Source organism: Carassius auratus, unplaced genomic scaffold (assembly GCF_003368295.1).
Source record: "Carassius auratus strain Wakin unplaced genomic scaffold, ASM336829v1 scaf_tig00216406, whole genome shotgun sequence".
NCBI classification, from domain to species: Eukaryota; Metazoa; Chordata; class Actinopteri; order Cypriniformes; family Cyprinidae; genus Carassius; species Carassius auratus.
Window position 1 is genome coordinate 24,207 of NW_020528553.1, and position 23,294 is coordinate 47,500.

At 35.0% G+C, this 23,294-nt stretch overlaps 1 protein-coding gene across 2 annotated transcripts; it reads right to left on the minus strand.

Moving 5' to 3' along the window:
• Positions 1-1,836: 1,836 nt before the first annotated feature.
• On the minus strand, positions 1,837-5,380 carry LOC113098054 (coiled-coil domain-containing protein 106-like). 2 transcript variants are annotated; one of them, XM_026263028.1, is made up of 6 exons: positions 5,274-5,380; positions 4,877-4,945; positions 4,047-4,082; positions 2,972-3,112; positions 2,365-2,571; positions 1,837-2,259 (listed from the first exon to the last, which is right to left on the minus strand). In XM_026263028.1, the coding sequence occupies exons 1-6, from the start codon at positions 5,332-5,334 to the stop codon at positions 1,949-1,951; spliced, it is 825 nt and encodes a 274-aa protein (XP_026118813.1). In that variant the 5' UTR covers positions 5,335-5,380; the 3' UTR covers positions 1,837-1,948. The 2 variants fall into 2 exon arrangements, with proteins under 2 accessions (XP_026118813.1, XP_026118814.1); XM_026263029.1 differs by lacking the exon at positions 2,972-3,112.
• Between the last annotated feature and the right edge of the window lie 17,914 nt (positions 5,381-23,294).

A 23,294-nucleotide genomic window follows, 5' to 3' on the forward strand; every position in this document is an offset into this window, starting at 1 on the left:
TGTTAGTTAACATGTTAATTAACAATGAATGATCAGCTTCATCAAGTTGACTCTTTAAGAAGAAAGAAGAACAGCAGACATCGCTCAGAACTGTATCAACTTGATCAGCACTAATCTTGCACTGTTTTATTGCATTTCACACATACACCACGTTTCAGTATTACTCCTGACTTGTACACCTGACTGGTGCAGACAATTTTTAAGCATTTCAAAATGTACTTTTCACTATCCCTGGTTAACAACTTACCAGAAATGTTGTTCTTGACGACAGCTCTGATTATATTTATTTCCAGGAAGAATGTTGTTTCGTAAATGTGGAGTGTATTAAGGTGATGTGCTTCAGTTGGATTATTGCATTTCATTATCATTTACTGTACATCGTTCCCACATCATGGATAACTTCGTGAAAATTAATTCGGTTACAAATACTTTACCTAAATTCATTTTGTTTCAAGTGATTTTCCTTTATGTTACTCTGTTTCATCCAACCTCAAAGAATACATACCTCCATTCACTTATTTAAATAGCCTGGAAACTATACTGCATGTGCAACTGATCACTTAATTTATGACTTATGTTGAAATGCCTCGACAAATCATGAACTCATGCTAGTTAATGACTAGTTAATAATGAGTTAACCATCATGTGCCCCTTCAAGTAAAGTCATGACATAAAGATGCCTCAACAAATCATGAACTCATGCTAGTTAATGACTAGTTAATAATGAGTTAACCATCATGTGCCCCTTCAAGTAAAGTCATGACATAAAGATGCCTCAACAAATCATGAACTCATGCTAGTTAATGACTAGTTAATAATGAGTTAACCATCATGTGCCCCTTCAAGTAAAGTCATGACATAAAGATGCCTCAACAAATTATGAACTCATGCTAGTTAATGACTAGTTAATAATGAGTTAACCATCAAGTGCCCCTTCAAGTAAAGTCATGACATAAAGATGCCTCAACAAATCATGAACTCATGCTAGTTAATGACTAGTTAATAATGAGTTAACCATCATGTGCCCCTTCAAGTAAAGTCATGACATAAAGATGCCTCAACAAATCATGAACTCATGCTAGTTAATGACTAGTTAATAATGAGTTAACCATCATGTGCCCCTTCAAGTAAAGTCATGACATAAAGATGCCTCAACAAATCATGAACTCATGCTAGTTAATGACTAGTTAATAATGAGTTAACCATCATGTGCCCCTTCAAGTAAAGTCATGACATAAAGATGTCTCAACAAATCATGAACTCATGCTAGTTAATGACTAGTTAATAATGAGTTAACCATCATGTGCCCCTTCAAGTAAAGTCATGACATAAAGATGCCTCAACAAATCATGAACTCATGCTAGTTAATGACTAGTTAATAATGAGTTAACCATCATGTGCCCCTTCAAGTAAAGTCATGACATAAAGATGTCTCAACAAATCATGAACTCATGCTAGTTAATGACTAGTTAATGAGTTTGATGTTACAGATTATAAAGAAGTTTCCCCTTAAGTATTAAAGACTAAAGTTTGGAATCTTATTTAGCCTAGTACAACTACTAAAGATGAGTTAAAATGTTAAACAGAAGTACAAATCAACCATTATATAAGTACTAGATTTATTAAAGAAAAAACAAGCACTGTAAAAGTAGCACAAGAGTAAAGCACAACAAATAAAAATCAAATAAATTAAAATAAAACCTGAAAATAAACATTTCTAAATATCAATGCCCTTATAAAATTTACTATTAACCTAAAACAAATGCCTACATAAACACTGTTGTTCAATTTGCAGTGAACCCATGTAACATATGCATAAAAATGTGCAAACACACGTTTTATAATAAAAATTTATATATGAACATTATAACATTGTCAGGATTAAATGATTTAAACAAATTCCTAACACAAGAACAACCCCCTAACAACTATAATGTGTGCTTATCGTTCATTTTTTATTTATGTCAAGCAGGTCATTTGCCTCTTTCATTTGTTTAATCACATCCTCATTGGCCTTTTCTTTACAAAGACAAAGACAGCTTTCGGCAAATTTCAGGATGCTATCTCCCTTTTTAAACATCTGCCTTAGCTTGCGGAATGATTCTGGATTAGCTGCTGCTAACTCTGCAATTGGAGCCTGGATGACTATTGTGTTCCTGTCAACGTTTAGTCTGTTGTAGGCCTCTGCCTTACTCAGGCCCTGTTTTACAAGGTTTAATACCTTGTAGTACCTCTTCAGCGATTCTTCTGGGGTATGCACTGAAAAAATAAAATAAACAAACTTTTATAAGATGGGTGACTATGAAATTACTTATCCTAAGCAAAGGAAAAATTGTATAAAGTATCATTATTAAAATGACATACCTCTTTTGGAATAGTCAGAAGTCAATTTCTTTGATTTCTTATGTCTTTTCGCTCTGTGTTTCTCCTTAACCTTTCTTTTTTTGTGTTTTGGGGGCTCAGAATCAGAGGACTCGGAAGTTGAAAAATTTGAAGATTCAGAAGTACTGCTCTTTCTTGTAGTTGCAGTCTGTGTAGGTACCCCTTCTGAGGGACCCTTCTGAATTAAAGCTGTGACAGACAATAATAAATTAACTGAGAACAAAGTAAACTTAAATTAAACAAAATATGGATAAAACTGCAAATGTTCCAAACTGTACAAGCACAAAATTATGGACAAATATAATTCAACAGCACTGAAAGTGATTGCATACATTGGGCTCTCCCAGACTAATTTTTTTTTTTAGTTGACAATAAACTGATTAAACTGATGATTATACAGTCTATAGAGGACCAGGAAGTTCTCGGATTACATCCAAAATATCTTAATTTGTGTCTAAAGATGAACAGAGGTCTTACGGGTTTAGAACGACATAAGGGTCATTAATGACAGAATTTTCTTTTTTGGGTGAACTAACCCTTTAAGTTGCTTCATGTAGGGTACAATGTGACTGGCTGGAGGGTAACTTACAATCTTCATGTCTTGCACGAAGATAATTTCTCTCCTCTGTCAGAGAGTTAACCTTATCCTCCAGGTGAAGGATTTTCTGTTTTTGAACTTCTATTGTTTGCTTTGCATTTTGGAATTGTATTTGTATGGTGGGTGCAACTTCTAAAAGTAAAGAAAATGACAAGAATTTTTAAACATTCATAAAAATGTTGGCATAAAAGAATAAATAAATACTTTTATGAAAGAGTTATTGTACATTGTAAAATCGCACAATAAAAATAAAAACTATTAAAAGTGCTCTGAGCACTTCTGCAAGCAGCGTTTTTTTTTCTGTTAAGACACTATGAGTAAAGTGAGTAAAGACACAATGTGTAACATTTTTGCAATAAAATATCCAAAAACCACTTGCATAGTATTATATATTTTGTACAGCTGTGTACTTGTGTTATTTCAAACATTCTCAAAGATTTGTAAATATTCTGGGTTTAAGAAATGACTCATCCCTGGCCATAGTTGCCTAGCAATGATGCCATTTCTGCATGAATATGCTACACATACTTAACTAGACTGAGTGAAGGACTGAGCACGTGCATAGTTTCATGCTCAGTTATTGCATCATCAAGCTTTGCCTCTGTTATTGTTTTGAAAATGTGATCTCTAGCGAAAAAAAATTCATATTGTGCCTTTAAAATGTACATAACAATGTTCTGTGAAAATATAAATAATCATTTAATCATATAATATAACAAAGTATTAATAGAATTGTTATTACTAAAACACCTTTCAAATTTTTGGAAAGATTAGTTATTTATGATTTTGAAAAATGTCTTCTGTTCACCAGGGCTGCATTTATCTGATCAAAAAAATTAAAACAATAATTTTGTGAAAAATTACAATAAAAAAAGTTCTCTATTTTAATGTATTATTCAAAGTACATGTAACGCAAGGTCATTTGCAATTTTAACTGACAAAAAGCTGTATAAAGTATCACTTTTTTATGCGGCTCATCCAAATCTAAAATTATTATAGTATTTTGAAACATGATGTGCATTGACCAGAGTAGTCTACTTGCACACTTGCTGTGCAGTGTGCATACCTGTTCTTGCATTTTCCTGAACAGCAGACACAGGGACTGTAAATGTAAAGAAAGGGCTGGTAAGTTCACATTCTAATGTGATAACAGTAATACTATAAAGTACTATTAGAATTTTATACAATTTTGTTTTTTTAATTGTACATAATACAATTTATTGGTGTAATTAAAAAGCAGAATTTTACTTCACTTGGAAAAAAAAATACTCCAGTGCCACATGATCTTTAAGGAATCATTACAATTTGATTTGATACGCAAGAGACATTTAAGATTATTATCAATGTTAAAAGTAATCGTGCTGCTTTACATTTTCTGTGGACAAACTGGAATTTATGTTTTACTTTTCAGGATTCTTTAATAAATAGAAAGTTCAGTGAGCATTTATTTGTATTTATTAAATATTTTCACTACATTAATTAAAGCATTTATCAAATTACCATTTTGAAATAATCTAAATGTCTTCACTCTTTTTAATGACTAATGTTGCATTCTTAAATGCAAAAGAACTCAAATGCAGTTAGAATTTACAGTTAATCAAAATGCATAACTGTTACAGCTGACATGTAATGTGTCAGACTATGACCTGCTGTACGTTTATGTAATTATATCAGAAATGTTGCAGATTCTATGTTAGAACTATCTCAAATTCATTCAAAATCGTTAATCCGATATCCAGATGAATCCAAAAGAATGGCATCTCTGCACTTACAAAAAACTGTATATAGTATAACTTGTGTGTGCCTCATCTAAAATAAAAGCCTATGAAAGGTTAAAAAAACTATTAAAGATTTGATACATTATAAACATAAAAAGATGTGCATTTATAAGCCTACTTTGTCTGCACACTTGCTGTGCAGTCTCCATACTGGATCCTGCATTTTCCTGAACAGCAGACACAGGGACTGTAAATGTAAAGAAAAGGCTGGTTAGTTCACATTCTAATGAGTCCAGTACTCAAGTTCAAGTCTTAACTCAATGAAGCGGTCATGGTGGTTAAAACTACACCGTTGATTAACAATTTTATTTATATTAGGCGTTAAATATTTAATATAAGACCTCAGTGGGTATTTCCCAAAATATATCAATGGCTTCAACTAACGTTACTTGAATATTTTGCTTACATTTGAACGTAATTGGTATGTTACCAATTCAAAGACAGATTTTTCTAGTTTACTCTAACGTAATGTAACACTTTAGTCACTCGTTATCATTATCATTTTAAACACTTACCATCTGTAGCTGCACCATACTTTGGATTTATCTTAATTGGCCTCCCACGTCTAGTAGCCATTGTGCTCTCCTTGTCACGTTTGCGTTCGATTTTGGGCGCAACAACCACTTCTTCTTCTTCGTCATCTGCCATTGGAGCGATTTTCAAAATACAAGTATGCCCACCTTTAATACTAACATGCAATTCTGATGGGTCTTGCACTTCTTTGGAGTTGTCCCAGCATGTAAAGACTTCAAACGAAGGTACCACTCCAAAAGTTTTAATTTTATTCCAAATAAATAATAATTTATTATTTATTTAATAATTTGGTTAAAAAACCAAAGACTCGAACGGTCCAAACTAATCAATTCTTTTTCTTGCTCGGAATGTTCAAACTGCATTGGTTAAGCTTATTGGTGCATCATGTCATCAACGAACGACTCGAAAATTATTGGAAACAGGCGAATTAATTACAGGCAGTGCAGAATCTATTGAATGTTATGCATATGCGCGACTCAACGAGTCACTCCCAGAGACGACGCGTTCTTGCCGATTCACATCAAAGATTTGTTCAAAAATAACGAATTGTTAAGGAAGGAACGACCCTTCACTATGGCGGGATTAATGACTAAATTGTTGCTAATGGCGGTTCAAAAGCCCTCAAAAAAGGGAAAGCTCAAAGTAATAAAATGGCTTCAAAAGAAAAAGCTACTCACAAGCAGAGTACTTTGTTCAAGATGTGGCCAAAAGATGAAACTGACCAGGAACAGTAAAATTTCTGATGGATATAACTGGTGAGTCGCGGTAGGAAACCGCATATCTTCTTCTTCTATTGGAATTAGCCTACACTTACTTTGCCTTGTTACAGAACAAGTTAGGAGTAGGTTTCATGACAACATGTTCAAAATGTTGCAAAGATATGACCATGAACAGTGGCCTATTTAGCCAAATTGTGTGAATCATACGTACAGTTGAAGTCAAAAGTTTATATACACCTTGGAGAAACTGCAAAATGTTAATTATTTTACCAAAATGAGTGGGATATTTTTTGTTTAGTAAAAGACATATGCATATAGTCCATAAGAGAAAACAATACGTTAGTTCAATTTACAAAAAAAATAGACCCTGTTCAAAAGTTTGCATACTCTGCTGTTACCTGAATGATCCACAGCTGTTTTTTGTTTGTTTGTTTAGTGATAATTGTTCATGAGTCAGTTCACTTGCTAAAATCAGTGATAGAACCTTCAAAATATGTTTAAAAAAGGTGAATGAAGAACACCTTATATTACAAATTTGACAAGCAGAGCATATACCTCTCCATAACATTAATTAGTATTTTCTTTTGAATCACAGGGTGTGCAGATCTAAAAATCATCGTGGAGTTAAAAGCAGCCGATCTGTAAGGACAGGATCTTTATTTGAAAAATCAAAAATAAGCTTGCCATCATGGTTAACATTTATTTACAGGTAAGCCATTCCCTTGTCTACCTTTACCTTAAATGTCTCTGAAATTTAGCATGAGAGTGTAGAATGTATAGAGTATATTAATTGTATACAGTACGAGGTGAGAAGTAAATAGACATTAAAAACACCTATCAGGACCAATGTATAAAAATCATGGCATTTACTTGTTGCAGAACAAGATCTCAAAACTTGCACATTTATAACCCTACATGCACATCATGCTAGAGCTCATTTTCTGTCAAACAGGTTTTATTGTAGTAGTACTATCCCTGCAAGGAAAAAGTTTGACTAACTTGATGTTTTTGCTACAGTATAACCATTCATTACTAATAGCACAAGCACTGTGCCAATTATAATAATAATATATCTACTACTGTATACCAGCCAGTCATCACAATTTGAAGTCTATTTGGTGTCATTTTATATCTTAGTTTAGAACACATGGGCTGTTTTGTGCTGTAATGGTTTGATATTTTTTTGTAAATTATTGATGTTTCATTGCACAGGTTCTCTCAAGGATTGCACCTGAGACAGATAGACATGATGCAGGACAGGATTGCTAGAAGTTCTAAAACTCTCTCCAGAATGGCTAAGGTCCTGAGAAAGATCTGTTCCAAGGCTATGAAAGAGTACCAAAAAAGAAGAAGGCAGCAGATGGGAGGTCAACAAGAATTTGTTGTTATTGATGAAAGCAATTTCCGTCATAAACGAAAGGTAAGTTTTATTGAGTTTAGTGCTGTGGTTTGCAACAGAGATGAAGCAGCTCTGATGCACTCAATGTGAATTAAGGTCTAGTCAGCTTTATACAGTTAAGCTTTAGAATGATAGAAGGTAAATAATGCTATCATGACTTTTCTTCGTCCTAGTAAGCAATAATGAATAAAATTGTACAAAAGTAAAATTTTAAATTATTATTTATGATTATTACTAAAGTCATTTATATAAGGAAAAGAACCGAAGAAAAGCAACATTGCTATGTGATTGCTGTGTAACCTTATTACAATAATTATTGTATAATTATTAGCTATTTGTATACAGAACATAATTGTAATTTTGCCTGACATTATCACCTTTTTTTCTTCTCAGTATATATTTCTTTCTTTTTTTTTTTCTTTCTTTTTTTTGCAGTATGGACGGTGTAGGGCATCTACCACATGGAGGCGAAGGAAGTGGGTTTTTGGAATGCTGGGTGTGAAACATAATCTGCGACGGCCAATATTGCGTCTTGTCACTCGAAGATCAAGAAATCATCTAATTCCAATTATTGTCAAACATGTGCGTCCAGGTACAATCATGATCTCAGATGAGTGGAGAGCTTACAGAGGTGTGCTGGCAAATATGGGCTACAGACATTTTACAGTCAATCACAGTCACTGGTTTGTAGACCCAAACACTGGAGCCCATTCACAGCATCTAGAACGAGCATGGCTGTCTTATAAAACAAGGGTGTGGAGACTAAGAGGAAACAGGACAGAGAAAATGTTAAAAGAACATCTCGCTCTCATTGAATGGACCAACTGGCTTGGTGAAAGGCACAGAAGAGGTGTCCTTGGACGGTTATTCAGAGACATTTACCATCAATTTCCAGTCTAACAAATCCTATCTTCTTGTTACATGTGTGTTTAATGCTCAATGGCTGACTTCTTCTAAAACATTTGTATACATTACAAAATATATTCTAATAAAGATTATTTAGTTATTTTTATTATTATTAAGATTATTATTATTAGTAGTAGTAGTGTATCAGTTAAATAAGGAAGTGAGTATTTGGACACAGGGAATTTTGAATGACAATGAAATGTGGCGAATTGATAATTGTTCTTACTTACAAATCAGAAAACCAATGTGACAAGTTGTGACAAGATCATTATTAACTAGTCATTAACTAATGTAAGTTCATGATTTGTTGAGGCATCTTTATGTCATGACTTTACTTGAAGGGGCACATGATGGTTAACTCATTATTAACTAGTCATTAACTAGCATGAGTTCATGATTTGTTGAGGCATCTTTATGTCATGACTTTACTTGAAGGGGCACTTGATGGTTAACTCATTATTAACTAGTCATTAACTAGCATGAGTTCATGATTTGTTGAGGCATCTTTATGTCATGACTTTACTTGAAGGGGCACATGATGGTTAACTCATTATTAACTAGTCATTAACTAGCATGAGTTCATGATTTGTTGAGGCATCTTTATGTCATGACTTTACTTGAAGGGGCACATGATGGTTAACTCATTATTAACTAGTCATTAACTAGCATGAGTTCATGATTTGTTGAGGCATCTTTATGTCATGACTTTACTTGAAGGGGCACATGATGGTTAACTCATTATTAACTAGTCATTAACTAGCATGAGTTCATGATTTGTCGAGGCATCTCAACATAAGTCATAAATTAAGTGATCAGTTGCACATGCAGTATAGTTTCCAGGCTATTTAAATAAGTGAATGGAGGTATGTATTCTTTGAGGTTGGATGAAACAGAGTAACATAAAGGAAAATCACTTGAAACAAAATGAATTTAGGTAAAGTATTTGTAACCGAATTAATTTTCACGAAGTTATCCATGATGTGGGAACGATGTACAGTAAATGATAATGAAATGCAATAATCCAACTGAAGCACATCACCTTAATACACTCCACATTTACGAAACAACATTCTTCCTGGAAATAAATATAATCAGAGCTGTCGTCAAGAACAACATTTCTGGTAAGTTGTTAACCAGGGATAGTGAAAAGTACATTTTGAAATGCTTAAAAATTGTCTGCACCAGTCAGGTGTACAAGTCAGGAGTAATACTGAAACGTGGTGTATGTGTGAAATGCAATAAAACAGTGCAAGATTAGTGCTGATCAAGTTGATACAGTTCTGAGCGATGTCTGCTGTTCTTCTTTCTTCTTAAAGAGTCAACTTGATGAAGCTGATCATTCATTGTTAATTAACATGTTAACTAACAAACGTGTGTTAACGTGTAGTTAAGGTGGCTGTAGTTAACACATGAATCCTCATGATTCCAGGCGTAGCTAAGGTTAGTCCATCATTAATTCCGTATTGGTCCATTAATTACTTCATGATTAATAAACTATTAATTCAGATATTAGTACATCATTAATCATGTACCCTTATTGTAAAGTGTTACCGTTATAGCTTTAGCAGGGGATCTCATGGCTGAATCTGAAATGTAGGACATCACAAGATCCAGATCTCTGAGGGAAGAGGAGGTGATACTGTTCTGTTGAATGACTCTGTCAAAACATAATAAAATAAAGGTGACAATTTGACCAATCAGAACGGATTATTCCTGTGGCAATCTATCAAGGGAAAGATCATCTTTTAATGATATCACATGGCTTTGGGTTTTGTTTAGGTTTTGTTAGTATTTTTGCTCACAATTCTGAGATCAATAAATTCCGAATTATAACTATGATTTATTTTTCTTTTTTTTTCTGTTTATTTTTTCTCTCTTTTTTTCTTTCTTTCTTTTTTTTATTAGTTTTCATCTTGGAATTCTTCTTCCTCTTCTTCTTATTATTTTTTATTTATTTATTTGTTTAATTGTTGATTGATTGATTAATTGATTAAAATGAAGGACATGATTAAAAAAACAATTGCTGTCAATCATCCTGTGTCTACTCACTGTTTACATTTTTTCCAGAAAGGTGCACCAAAACTTGTATCCATGGAAACCACCAAGAGCCAATCAGGAGTCCTTAAAGTGCATCATGTGACCCAGAGCCTGTTGAGAGATGCATTGAAGTTTGCAGTCAAGCTGTCTGCTGACTCCGTTTTATTAAAAGAAAAATACAAACCACTGAGACGGAAAAGCTCCTTAGAGCACAACGGAGAGGGAGAGCCAGAGGAACAAGAGGGCTATGGCTTTAACAGAATGAAAAGGAAAAAGATTGCTGTCCTTTCATGTCAAAGATGCATTTCACAGCTCAGAGAATGTGAATGAATTGTGAATGATGGGGTAGATGTTTATTTGCTGAGATGATCGCTTATTCTAGCACATTTTAGGCACTTTGCTGTAGAAATAACACTTTACAGTCTCATGAGGATAGAAAATCCAAGCATCTTCTGCTGAATAATCTTCTAGTTCAACAGAAAATCAAACTGAGCTGAAACACAGAGACTGTTTTAAAACCTACTGGCAGGCCTCGCTGTCTGATGCCTACATAGGAAGCTGCTTTTTTAAAGGGAGCATCCTTGATAAAATGGAACCTTATAAGTGATTTGAATGAATCAGGTATGCAGCAACTTAAATAACGCTCCTAATGCCAAAGAATTGAATACTTTTATTCAGCAAGGATGTGTTAATTTGATAAAAAGAGTAAAGACATTTATAACATTGCAAAAGATTTCTATTTCAAATAAATACTGTTCTTTCTATTCATTAAATAATCAAGAAAATATATATATACTGTGTATCCTTGTTTTCATATAGCAGCACAACGGTTTTCAACACTGATAATAAGACATGTTTCTAGAGCTGCAAATCAGCATATTAAAATTATTTTAGAAAGATTGTGTGACACTGAAGCTGAAAATTCAGCTTGATGTCACAGAAGCAAATTACATTTAAATATTTAAAATAGAAATTAGATATTTTCAATAGTAAATATATTTCACAATGTTAATGTTTTTACTATATTTTAATCAAATAAATGCACCCATGGTAAGATTTCTTTTAAATTGATTTTAAAAAAAAATCTAATTCCACATTAGTGTATTATAATTTTTTTATTATAAATTTTGACTAAAATGAGTCAAATCAATAACTAAGCAAGCCAAAGCCAGCTTCCAGTTCACTTTCGCTGTAAAGAAAGAAAGAAAGAAAGAAAGAAAGAAAAACGCAAGGATATTGTGCAAAATAACTCATTCAGAGTTCAATGAAAGTAAATAAACAAATAAATATAATACAAGGCAATACAATAAAGTCTTTATTTGGAACATTACAAGCAACTTTCAACCTTTACCTTGTTGAGAGAAAGGAAGAACTGTGCAGTTGTGTGAGAGAATGAGTTCAGTTCATCTGGAGAATTTCCATTTCAGCTGAAGGGATGCAAAAAAGTGACCAACAGATGGAGACAAGCACAAGGACAGTCAGACAGAAAAGAGAGCCACTGAAAGTGGGGTTATTCAAATTACCAGCATATAAATAAGTGTCAGTAATGTACTGCAATATTAAAACTACATTTGTCTAAGGATTATTCAAAGGGGGCATGAGTTATGCACTTAAAATAACTGTTTTATGTATGCTGAGACAACGAGGGAATATATATATACATATTTTTTACCCTTCAGCGAACATGACCTCTGCTCGACTATCCCAACATCCACTTGGCACACAGATAGATAAGTGATATCTTTCAGAAAAACAAATACAGACCACCACCATTCACTCAATACTAATCCTATGGAATTGTGCGCTGCTGAAAGACTCCCTTACATGTTCGCGGCTCCCAGCATGCTCTCCAACAGAAAGAACACATTTTCTAGAAGCTGGAGCACAGCGGTGAACTGCGCTAAGTGGCCACCCTTTGTTGGTTCTTTTAAGCTCACTTTTTCTCTAATTGCTTTTACTTTTTATTTTTGATCATCCAGGCATCAGTGACAGGGAATCAATCCTTTAGAGATCCCCAGTAGGTAGAGCTCTCCCTGCCTGTCTCTCTATCTCTCTCTCTCTCTCTCTCTCTCTCTCTCAGACTCCCTGTTGATCCGCATTCATCAGGCACATCAAAGGGCAGCTCAGGAAGTTGCTGTGTCCCTGGTTTGCAGACCCCTCCTGGTTGATTCTGCTGCCCATCAGGAAACAATCTCCCCTCTGCCACACAGACTCATCTAATCAGTGTTGAGGTTTATGACTCTATGAGTTCCTATGAATCCTGCGAAGAGCTAAGGCCTGTGAGGTAGAAAGGGTCTTAGGAGAGAATGACTGCACATTGAGACTTCCACTGCATCGGATCCCACCCACGAAAAATCACCAGCTCTTTAGTCTCAGCTGTTTCTTTAAGACAGCATTGAGATCAAATTATCCTCAGATTTTCCTCCCGTCAACCTAGTAATGTCACATATCTTTACTCACATTTGCCAATAAAGCCTGCAATCAAATGTCTTAATATGAACTCGCTCTAGCAATCTGAGAAATCAATCAGTTTTTCCCCTGGAAATGTATTTCTTGTAGGAAAGCTTAAGGAAAAACATGCAAAATATCTTATGCCAATTGTTAATCCTAGATAGCAAAAACATACAAAAGAAACCGAGAGAGAAGAAAAGGCCACCAAATAATCTCACACTTCTCAAACTGTGCTCAAATCCATCAAAATCTGCAATTAAAACACTGAGATATCCATATGAGCTAAAGGGGCTAAAATCACTTTATCTTTTGACAGATAAGAGGTCATTATAAAAACATCTGGTAAGTTTCAGAATTTACAATTTTCTCGTTAGTCTAAAAATAGCTTATATCGAAGCCAATCTGTGAAATGTTGTGGAATGTAACACTATGACATAATAGTGTGACTAAACCCTGCCCCACTGCAGAAGATCAACGCCTGCTTCTCCATCACTGTCCATTGTTTTGCACATGTAGTGGTAAATATTTCTAATTAGGACTTTAGGAGAAACATCTTTGTAAAGAAATATCAACATCTGAACATTTAAACGTTGCTCTAGGAGGCCTTTTCTCACAGAAAATATGCGTATCTTTTATCTCAGCTGTTTTGTCCTTGAAAGCAATAAGATAAAAAAAACGCAATCAAATGGAGATCTTACTTAAATCTCCTGAGGAAAATACTCCAAAAATCACAGATCTTGATATGAACAAAAATGCACTTTGGATCTTGTATGTCAGTTGTTTCTCTCAGATAGCAATGATATTGAAAGGGATCAAATGGAGACTTTTGGGGTCTCCGGAGAAAAAGACCCTGTGTAATCAATTCAATCAAAAAAAAAAAAAAAAAAAAAAAAAAAAAAACCTGTAGTCCAAAGTCATATTTTAGTCATGAAATCCAAAAACATATTCATCCCAAAGATCTTAGTTTCTATTCTCGTTGATTTATATCTCTTTATACGTCAAGAAGGCAATTGTAGGAGAAACATCTGAGACAAAGTTGATTTTGAATTGAAACAGAACTAAGAGCTCAAGTCTCCAGGGCTATAAAAGAGCAACCTCTGAGCAGTAAAATGTTTATTTGGGGGGTCAGAGAGGAAAACAGGTGTGTTGATTGATTGCAGGGTCATGAGATGGTCAAGTTAAGTAGGGATGAGGATTGTGTACGAGACTGACTTCATGCTGTTGTGATCTGACAGCGTTTGAGAGGGGAGGAGCTCACTGTTCTGTGATCGAGAGACAAGCCGAGACAGAATAAAGCCTGAGAGACAGATAACGCTCAGCTCCAAGAGAAATGAGAAGAAACATCTGAACTCTATCTGCAGGGGCACACAAAAGGAATGAAGGGATTAGAGCAGTCATGCAGTCCTTCTCTCTATCTCTCTCTCTCTCTCTCTCTCTCTCTCTCCCTCTCTGACACACACACACACACACACACACACACAACCAACAATTTTTTATACCTTGCTCAACTCTTAAAATAAGTTATTGAAAGCACAGAATGTTCCATATGGTTCCAAGAGGATTTGGTGTTTGTGTGTGTGTGTGAGAGAGAGAGAGAGAGAGAAAGAGAGAGAGAGGCTGACAAAATCAGGAGCATTTATGCATTAAAGTGTGTTCAAGACTTAGGGAGTTTATTTATACTTTGGGGACAAATTTGTTCCCAGAATTAGGCTACATTTTAACAAATTTGCATCTAGGGACATTCCTATTTGTAAAAACAAATAAGATTTTAATTAAGTATTTGAAGGAAGTGTTGCATGCATATTTGTGCATATGAGTATATCTTAAAGGCACATATTAGTACCTAAATGGTACATATTAGTGGCTTATGAAAGGGCACAGCCCCGCTTTTGGAATTTACTTCTGAAAGTGTTCAGGTCTGAAGCACAAACAGTGCGGGAATGAGTTTTTAATGGAAAAAGAAAAAGAAAAAGAAAAAAAAGAAAATCTCTTAGCAGGTACAACAAAAGACATTAGGCACTTATAAAACAAGCAGATGAAGAATTATTTAAAAGCTTTTAAATTGTCTCTCAACTACACACCGTACTATACCTCTTCCCTTTACTCATGTCTATAGTTTCTTAGCCATACTATAAAAGTTTCCAATCTCCAAAAGAACTGCATTTTCAAGTCTGTTCAGATAAGCTCTCTGAAGACAGTGGAAAAATACTGAATCTTGAGTTCCCGTTCACTGCCAGAGCCTTTTTTTATCAGTGTGCTCAAAACGATCCGGTGTGGAATCTGGGATTGAGCCTCAGTCTGATCAATAATGCAACAGCGCTCCAATCCAGCCACCTTACAAATCAATTAAAACCCATTACTGGCTCCGTGTTCATTCCCCAGCAGCTGTGTGTTTATTTAGCTCCGTCAGCTCAGGCTGGGAGAGTCTGATCTCTCTGCAGTTTGTGCAGGTGGGACCGATAGGAGACATGTGAAAAGGAGGCATTGTGCGGATGGGAACGTTTGAGCCTGAAAAATTCCACAAATGTGCATTTCATCCACACCTCACAATCCGCTTGCTTGTCTCGGCTGAGTTTAGTTTGGCCGAGCACTTGCCGGTGGCCATGCCTTACACACACCTTCCAGCAGGAGCTGTGATGGAGTCCAGGCCTCTCTCTGTTGCTCTCCCATCCATCCACAGGAGTGTCGGCTTTCCTGAGGGGAACGTGTTTGTAAATCTTGGCAGTGTCAAAAAGCCAGAGGCATTACCATGGACCGATGATCAAAACTGAACTCCAAACCACCCTTTTCACCATCTATATTTCTCACATGTGATTCACACACACTGGCATTTTTTTTATTTTTTTATTTTGCATTTTACATAGCATACCTGAATGACTTCCATTTACATTTGTGCATTTGGTAGACACTTTTAATTTATCCTATAATGCAACATGCTCAATTAGGCTTTCTATATATATATATATATACATTTTTTTTATTGTAGAGAGATAATCTACTTTATACTGGAATCTTGCTGCTTCAAGCCTGGTTCAAACACAGTGTTATTCAGCGCTGACAGATACTATTTGAGGCAGAAGCCTGAATTATATTTAGTGTCTGACCTTCTTTTGTGCTCAGAATATCCAGGCTAAACGTCCCTCAGCCAGACAGCCCAGGCAAATGAGCCAAAACATTATTAACACTGTATAAACTGAGGAAATTCCTCCCACAATTTAGGTTACCGTTCTCTTCAGTTAGAGATGTTTTTATTTCTGAGCTCTTCAAGTAGTGTTCTCTCTCTCACACACACACAAAGCACTGATATACACCCCCCCCCTCCCCCCCCCGGAGATAAACATTGTGCTGAGCTATCATGATTGACTGGCTGCCCATGTTACTCTGAGAGTGATTGCCATAAATATTTCATCACCAAAATTGCTTTGTGCCATAAATACACAGCAGTGTGTGACAAGAGAGAGAGAGAGAGAGAGAGAGAGAGAGAGAGAGAGAGAGAGAAAGGACATACTTCCTCCTTATCACCTCAGACAATTAACACACCACCTCATACATCATTCTAGAGCCATTTGAATGGACATTTCTCACTCTTGCCTTCCTTTCTGCTGGTTCACAGTCACGTTTCCTTTACAATACACAAACACAACACTTTTAACAGTCAAGCCTCATTTACACGCATTAACACAAAGGCTCGCAAGAATAAATTATTATTTATGCTGCACCATAATCCATTTTAAAATTTATATTTTCTATTAAATTATATTATAGAAAAATAATTAAATAAAAGTATTAAAAACAAATTTTAAGTTTAAGATTCGCTATGGATTACAATTAACAATGTTATAAAAATATAAGTGCTTTTAATCATTTAAGTTCATATTAGAAGAAGAAAAAGGAAATCTAAAGAGGATGCATACTTAGATATTAAACTCTAAATTAATGCATTAGATTCAATGTTGGGGGTAACACTTTACAATTCAAGCAAGTTATATTATCAGATTAATGATTTACTGTAGTATTCATCAAAGTGAAATGCAGAGTCAGAATATGACGCAAACCTGCAATAATTTAATTTTAAATAATACAAATGTATCTAATCTCATTTTATTAACTAAAATGTCTTTGCTGCTGATCTTTGATGATCCAGTTCAACCATACTAATAAGCAAAAATTACTTTAGATAATGTAACAATTGTGCTTCATTGTTTTTTTTTTTGTTTTTTTTTGTTTTTGCTGAAGAGTGTTGAACTTTCCTCTCCTGTGTTCTACTGCACAGACGTGAATTTACTTTTCTTTCAGCCTGAGGTTTATTCATTCATTTTTGGTGTGAAAGGGTTTTTAAATTTGCTGTAAATTAAAATTTCTTACATTAAAAACAATCAAGCACTGCTCATATTTAAAAAGTAATGCAAATGTAAAGCAAAAGTAATGCAATGCATTACTTTTCATAAAAAGTTATTAAGTAACGTGATTAGTTACTTTTTTAGGGAGTATCGCAATATTGTAATGCATTACTTTTAAAATCAATTTTCCCCAACACTGGATTTTGTATTATAAAGCATTGTGCGTGTCTTTAATGTATTAAGAATGCATTGTATATAATGTCTTCAAAGAAAGTGTAACAGGCACCTTTAACACAATCATCTGTTCATCACACAATGCAGGAGAGGAAAGTATCAGAACCCTAAGGGAGAACCTCTACTAATACATGGATTTATCAAACTTCATAATCACAGGCAAACTGCACTCAACTCTGGTCAGCTATATTTGCCTAGGTGTGTTCATTTGATGTAAACTTCTTTGGTACACAGGGACAGCATTTAGTGAGTGTTTCTGAAGAACACAGCACAACACACAAACTTCCTGCCTGAACACATGCTTTCATGTTTGTAAATAATTTGCGTCATGCATTCAGCTCTGCAGCCACCAGGCAAATGACTATAAGCTTTAACACACACACGCACACACACATGATCTATTATGTATGAATCTTCTATTGTTTTACTGAGCTAATGGTATTTTCTATCCCCTAACCCTTCCACAAACTGTTCTGCATCATTAGATTTTCATTAAGATGTTGTTTAGTAAATTTATTAAGCCATTGTCCGCATGGGGACAATTGGCTGGTACTCACAAAGTAGACAAAACCACACACACACACACACACACACACACACACACACATGTTGGTATATGTGGTTTATGTTGACTCTCCACAGGCGTTATGGGTTTTATTCTGTACAAACTGTATTTTCTATTGCCCTACCCCAACCCTACACCTAAACCTTACCCTCAAAGGAAACTTTTCAAAATAACTAATTCTGTATGATTTATAAGCATTTTGAATTACTGGGACACTAAAAATGTCCTCATAAACCACCTCCTCATTGTAATACCTGTGTCATACCTATGTCATTATACAAATTTGTGTCCTCGTTAACCACATAAACAAGCTCAAACGCACACAAACACACACTCACACACACACACACACACACACACATTAAATTGGGGACATTTCATAGGTGAAATGTTTATATATATATATATATATATATATATATATATACTGTACAAACTGCATATTCTATCACCCTACACCTAAAGCTACTCATTGAAAAACCTTCTGCTTTTGTTTATTTTATTTGTATACCAGTTTCACAAATGAAGACATCCCCAAAGGGACGTTTTTTTTTCAGGTTTAGCTCACTTTTGGGTACAAATTTGTCCCCAAAATATGGCTAATTCAAAACAGGTGTGAATCTAATTCAGAAGCACAGGGGGTGTTGATTAAGAGAGACAGAGCTAATGCCAGAGAATAGAGATAAAGTCATTTCTCTCTGTCTTTCTCTGCTGGTGTACCAGACAGAAGCTGGATGCAAGATGACACCATTACAGATAGTGAGAAAGAGCTACTCTTTCATAGTGAGATAATCATACAGAAGACACAAGCTGATACAAATGTTATATATATATATATATATATATATATATATATATATATATATATATATATATATATATATATATATATATATATATATATATATATATATATATATATATATATTATTGCAAAATAAAAAGTGCATGATTGAGAATTACAAAATCAGAATTGTTGATAAAAACTCTCAAAAGAACTCCACCCATCCACATCTCCCCCCCCCCCCCATTCAGGACTGGACTGTATAACTCTCAATAGTGAGTTTACGTCTCTAAATTCTGAGAAAGCAAGTCATAATTGCTGAATGTGAACTCAGAATTGCGAGAAAAATCTTAAGTGTGAATATCAATTATTTTGCTTTTATCTTTTAAGAGTACAATTTTTCTGGCTTGTTCTTTGCTTAAAACAGTAAAGGTCAAAGGTCACTTTTAGCAGGGCAACAGCCCCTCTGATTTAAAACACAGGAAAATACCATTACTGGAGACTTTCCCAAACTTAGAGGTGAACTGCTGCCTTTCAAAGAACAAATTAGACTTTTTGAATGCCGAGGGCTTAAATCAGCATACCGAGATGACCTTCCTTTCGTTATTTACGAGCCAGAGTGCAGCTGTCATCATTAATTAGTTATTTTCATTAGTGAGACGATGGATACATACACTTTCCTCTCACCTTGTATTTTATTCTCTATTCTCTAGTGGTCTAATGAGAGCTAGATATAGAGACAACCATTGGGCAGTTTTTATATGCATAAGTAATGTCTGAACTGGTTTCAGACGCGGCTTTAATAATTTCAGCACAGTAGGAGAAAAATTAAAAAACAGAATCCAGAACTCCAGAGACTTAAAACCTAGTTGGAAAGTTTCATTTCTTTTTTGTCTTTTTAAGTGTGTGTGTGTGTGTTCTAGAGTTGGCCTTTCTCAGGCCTGTGTAATTTATGGGTCGTAAGCATAGAGCCATTGCTCCATTAACTGAAGCACAACATTATGGGTAAAGTACAAACGCCCATATATTCTTGTGAAGGAAATGTCTGCTGTTTTTACAGCATACATCTTCCAATGGTACCAATAACTCAAACACACAACACACACAAAAACAATTTCTCACATATTATTTACACCTCTGTTTTATTGGGCCAGTTTTGACACTAGTGTTCATGATGGATGGTTGTGTTTTCTTTCTGGCTTTCCTCTTTTTGGGGCTATAGTAAAGTGGGCCAGCCAAAAAACACGCACACATGGCCCTTACGGTCCACCTGTTCTCAAACACAGGAAAAGGAAGCGACTCAAAGACTGTGCTGTTTTAGTGTGTGACTGATAAGATGAAATTACGCAGATAAGCACAAAACCGCTCTTAAGGAGAACATTTGTCATTGAAACCTTGCAGCACTTCAACAAGACAGCAGACAGAACACCTCCAAATAAGAGTCTGATTGTTGTCTAATTGGTCACTTTGAGTTCCATTAATTTGGTTTTAATTGCATGCAGTATCGGGTTTGATTCAGACTCATGAGTAATAATTACCTTTTAAGACTTTGGGGGAGGAAAGCGATTTAATACAATTAAATATATAGATATATAACAAAATATAAAATGTGCCCGGATCAAATTTCTCTTGCCCACCTCCTCCAATCGAGCCAAGGACTGCGATGGGTACCAAAAAATCGTGCAGGTCTCTAATAGGAAGGTACCTGTTATAATGCTATGATCGAGGCTCTGGACTCAGAGCATAACTTGTTTTTTTATAACAAACTATAAAATATTTTCTATAAAAACGTTAATGTACTGGCAGTGACAAATGGCTTGTTTTATATTTAATTTAATAACAGTAATGTTATAAGTTGAAATTTAGGCTACAATAAATATTTTATTTTATGTAAAAAGAATATTGCTGTAAAAAGCACCTCATTTGTTTAAAGTGTTTTACTTTTGTATATATAAGAGTAGGCCTACTTAAAAAAACAACAAAAAAAACTGTTTTTGAATGCATAGTTAGTTTTGTGCATGACAATGCGATTCATTGCGATTTAAGCATTTTTTATTGTTGCCCGGCACTATATAGACAGACAGACAGACAGACAGACAGACAGACAGACAGACAGACAGACAGACAGACAGATAGATAGATAGATAGATAGATAGATAGATAGATAGATAGATAGATAGATAGATAGATAGATAGATAGATAGATAGATAGATAGATAGATAGATAGATAGATAGATAGATAGATAGATAGATAGATAGATAGATAGATAAACAGACAGACAGATAGATTTAGCCTAGACATGATCTTGATAAACTCATAAAATATTCAGTGGTGTTTAATCCACAATTATAAATTTAAATGCTGACTCGCACAGAAACAAAACATTAACATAATCTATATTTGTTTTATTATACACATGGACATTTCACAGACATTATTATAGTCAAATCTAATTAGTTTGTCCTCTCTAGAGCATATCATGTTTAATCTAATCATGCTTCAATGAGTATGATTATGAAGTTAAAAAGCTGAACATTCATTCTGCCATGAGTGTTTTTATTCTGAATCATGCATATGGCGCCTGAAATTTGAAATGCATAAATTACTGCAGTCTTTGCTAAACTGTTTATATGCTGCTCAATTCCAAATCCATGTAAACATCACAGACAATCAAAGACCTCCAGCTATTTCAAATGTTCAAGATTTCAACTCTGTCTTATCCGTACTGGATTGTAAGATTGGATAAGGCCTCCCAGCTGTGAGAAAACTAGGATGTGTCAGGCAGGTCTGAACAAGATAAAGGAAAGCTGGTTCTCTCCTCCTCGTTAGTGGAACAATTTAAATAACAGCGCAGAAAACTGCAGGCCTCCCAGTCCCAGTGACAGCCGTAGAAGAATGAATAATAAGAAGTTAATTTACAGTTCCTCCAACAGATGTATTGAGACAAACAGCACAAACACCCGGCTCTCAAAATTCATTTTAGAGCCTGAAAGCCGCGGGGACCCTCCTCTTGTTGAAATGTCTTGGTCTTGCATGCAGAAGGCAGCATTCAGGGATTTGCAAATAGATTCTCTTTGAGGCAGATTCTAGTGAATATGTATGCGCTCTCTCTTGCTTTCTTTCGTTCATCGATGCACTCTCCTCATTCAGCTCACTGTGCCATGGAAACACTGAAACCAGAGGAGGAAGCCTTGTACTGGAGGATGCCCGAGGTCACACCATTCAGTGGTGCTAATCTCAAGTCATATATTTGTAAAGCAGGAATAAATGGGAAGAAAATCATTATGTGTTCCCTATAACATGATTCCTTTTGAGTGCTATCCCAGGACATTTTCTTATCAAATTAGTTATTTGATACATGTCATTTCTTTAGCTGTAATGTTTAAAGCCAATGCAAATTACTGCAACTCATTGAACTCATACCAAGACTACTGAAGCTTGTTTCTGCCATGTCATCTATCTATCTATCTATCTATCTATCTATCTATCTATCTATCTATCTATCTATCTATCTATCTATCTATCTATCTATCTATCTATCTATCTATCTATCTATCTATCTAATTCTTTCTTTCTTTCTTTCTTTCTTTCTTTTTTTTTTTTTACCTTGTATCTTCAACTGAGATTTTTAAATGGATTGTTTGGAACACAACATTTATATTTCTATTTTATGATTCTGTCATGATTCTGCCCTCGTGTCCTTGATTTTTCCTAGTCTTGAGGCAGGATCATGACAGACCCGTGTTTTGTGTACAAGCACATGGCCTTGCCTTTGGGCCATGTGCTTGTGTTGTCTCGTTCCCTTGCCCCGCCCCCCTTGTTAACCTAGTCGTGTCTTGATTGTCCCATCTGTGCCACCTGTCGTGTCTTGATTGTTCCCCCTATTTAGCTTTCCTAGTGTGCTCTGTCTTGCGTCGGTTCATTGTGTTCCTCATATGTGTTCCTACCTGTCAGCCTTGTGAAAGAGTATTCCCCTTTGAGATATTGTATCCTGTATAACCGTGAGTGTTATTTGTAGTTAGTGTTCTCCTGTTTTGAGTCTTTGTTTATCTTGTTTAATCAGTCCTATTTAGTATTTGTTGTATCTGCCCTCGTGGGTTTTTGTGTTCCCTTTTTGTAAATAAACCCTTTTGTGTTGAGAATCCTGTCTGCACTTGAGTTCCTCCCTACCAATCCCTGACAGATTCAGCATGTCCAAAATGCAAATTGTTCATTTCATCTACATATTTCATGGTGCAGACAACCTCTTTTGTCAATGAAATGCATAAGTCATTTACAGAATGAATCAAGAAGGAAATGCAGAAATTCCAGAATAACTCCTCCTTTTGTGCTTTCATGAAAGCAAGCAATGTCTTTGAATGACATAAGTAAATAATGAATTTAAAAATGTGGGTGACCTATTCCTTTAAGAAGATGGTCCTGAGCTACATGATTGTGTCTCAAGGCATAAAGGACTTTATTCTCTATTGCTTCTGCCCCTGTGCCCCTTTCATTTTGTTTATTAAGTTCCCCTTGACAGCTGATGGGTCTCCCTGTATTTCTGAATCCCTTCAGGAGATTCCTTT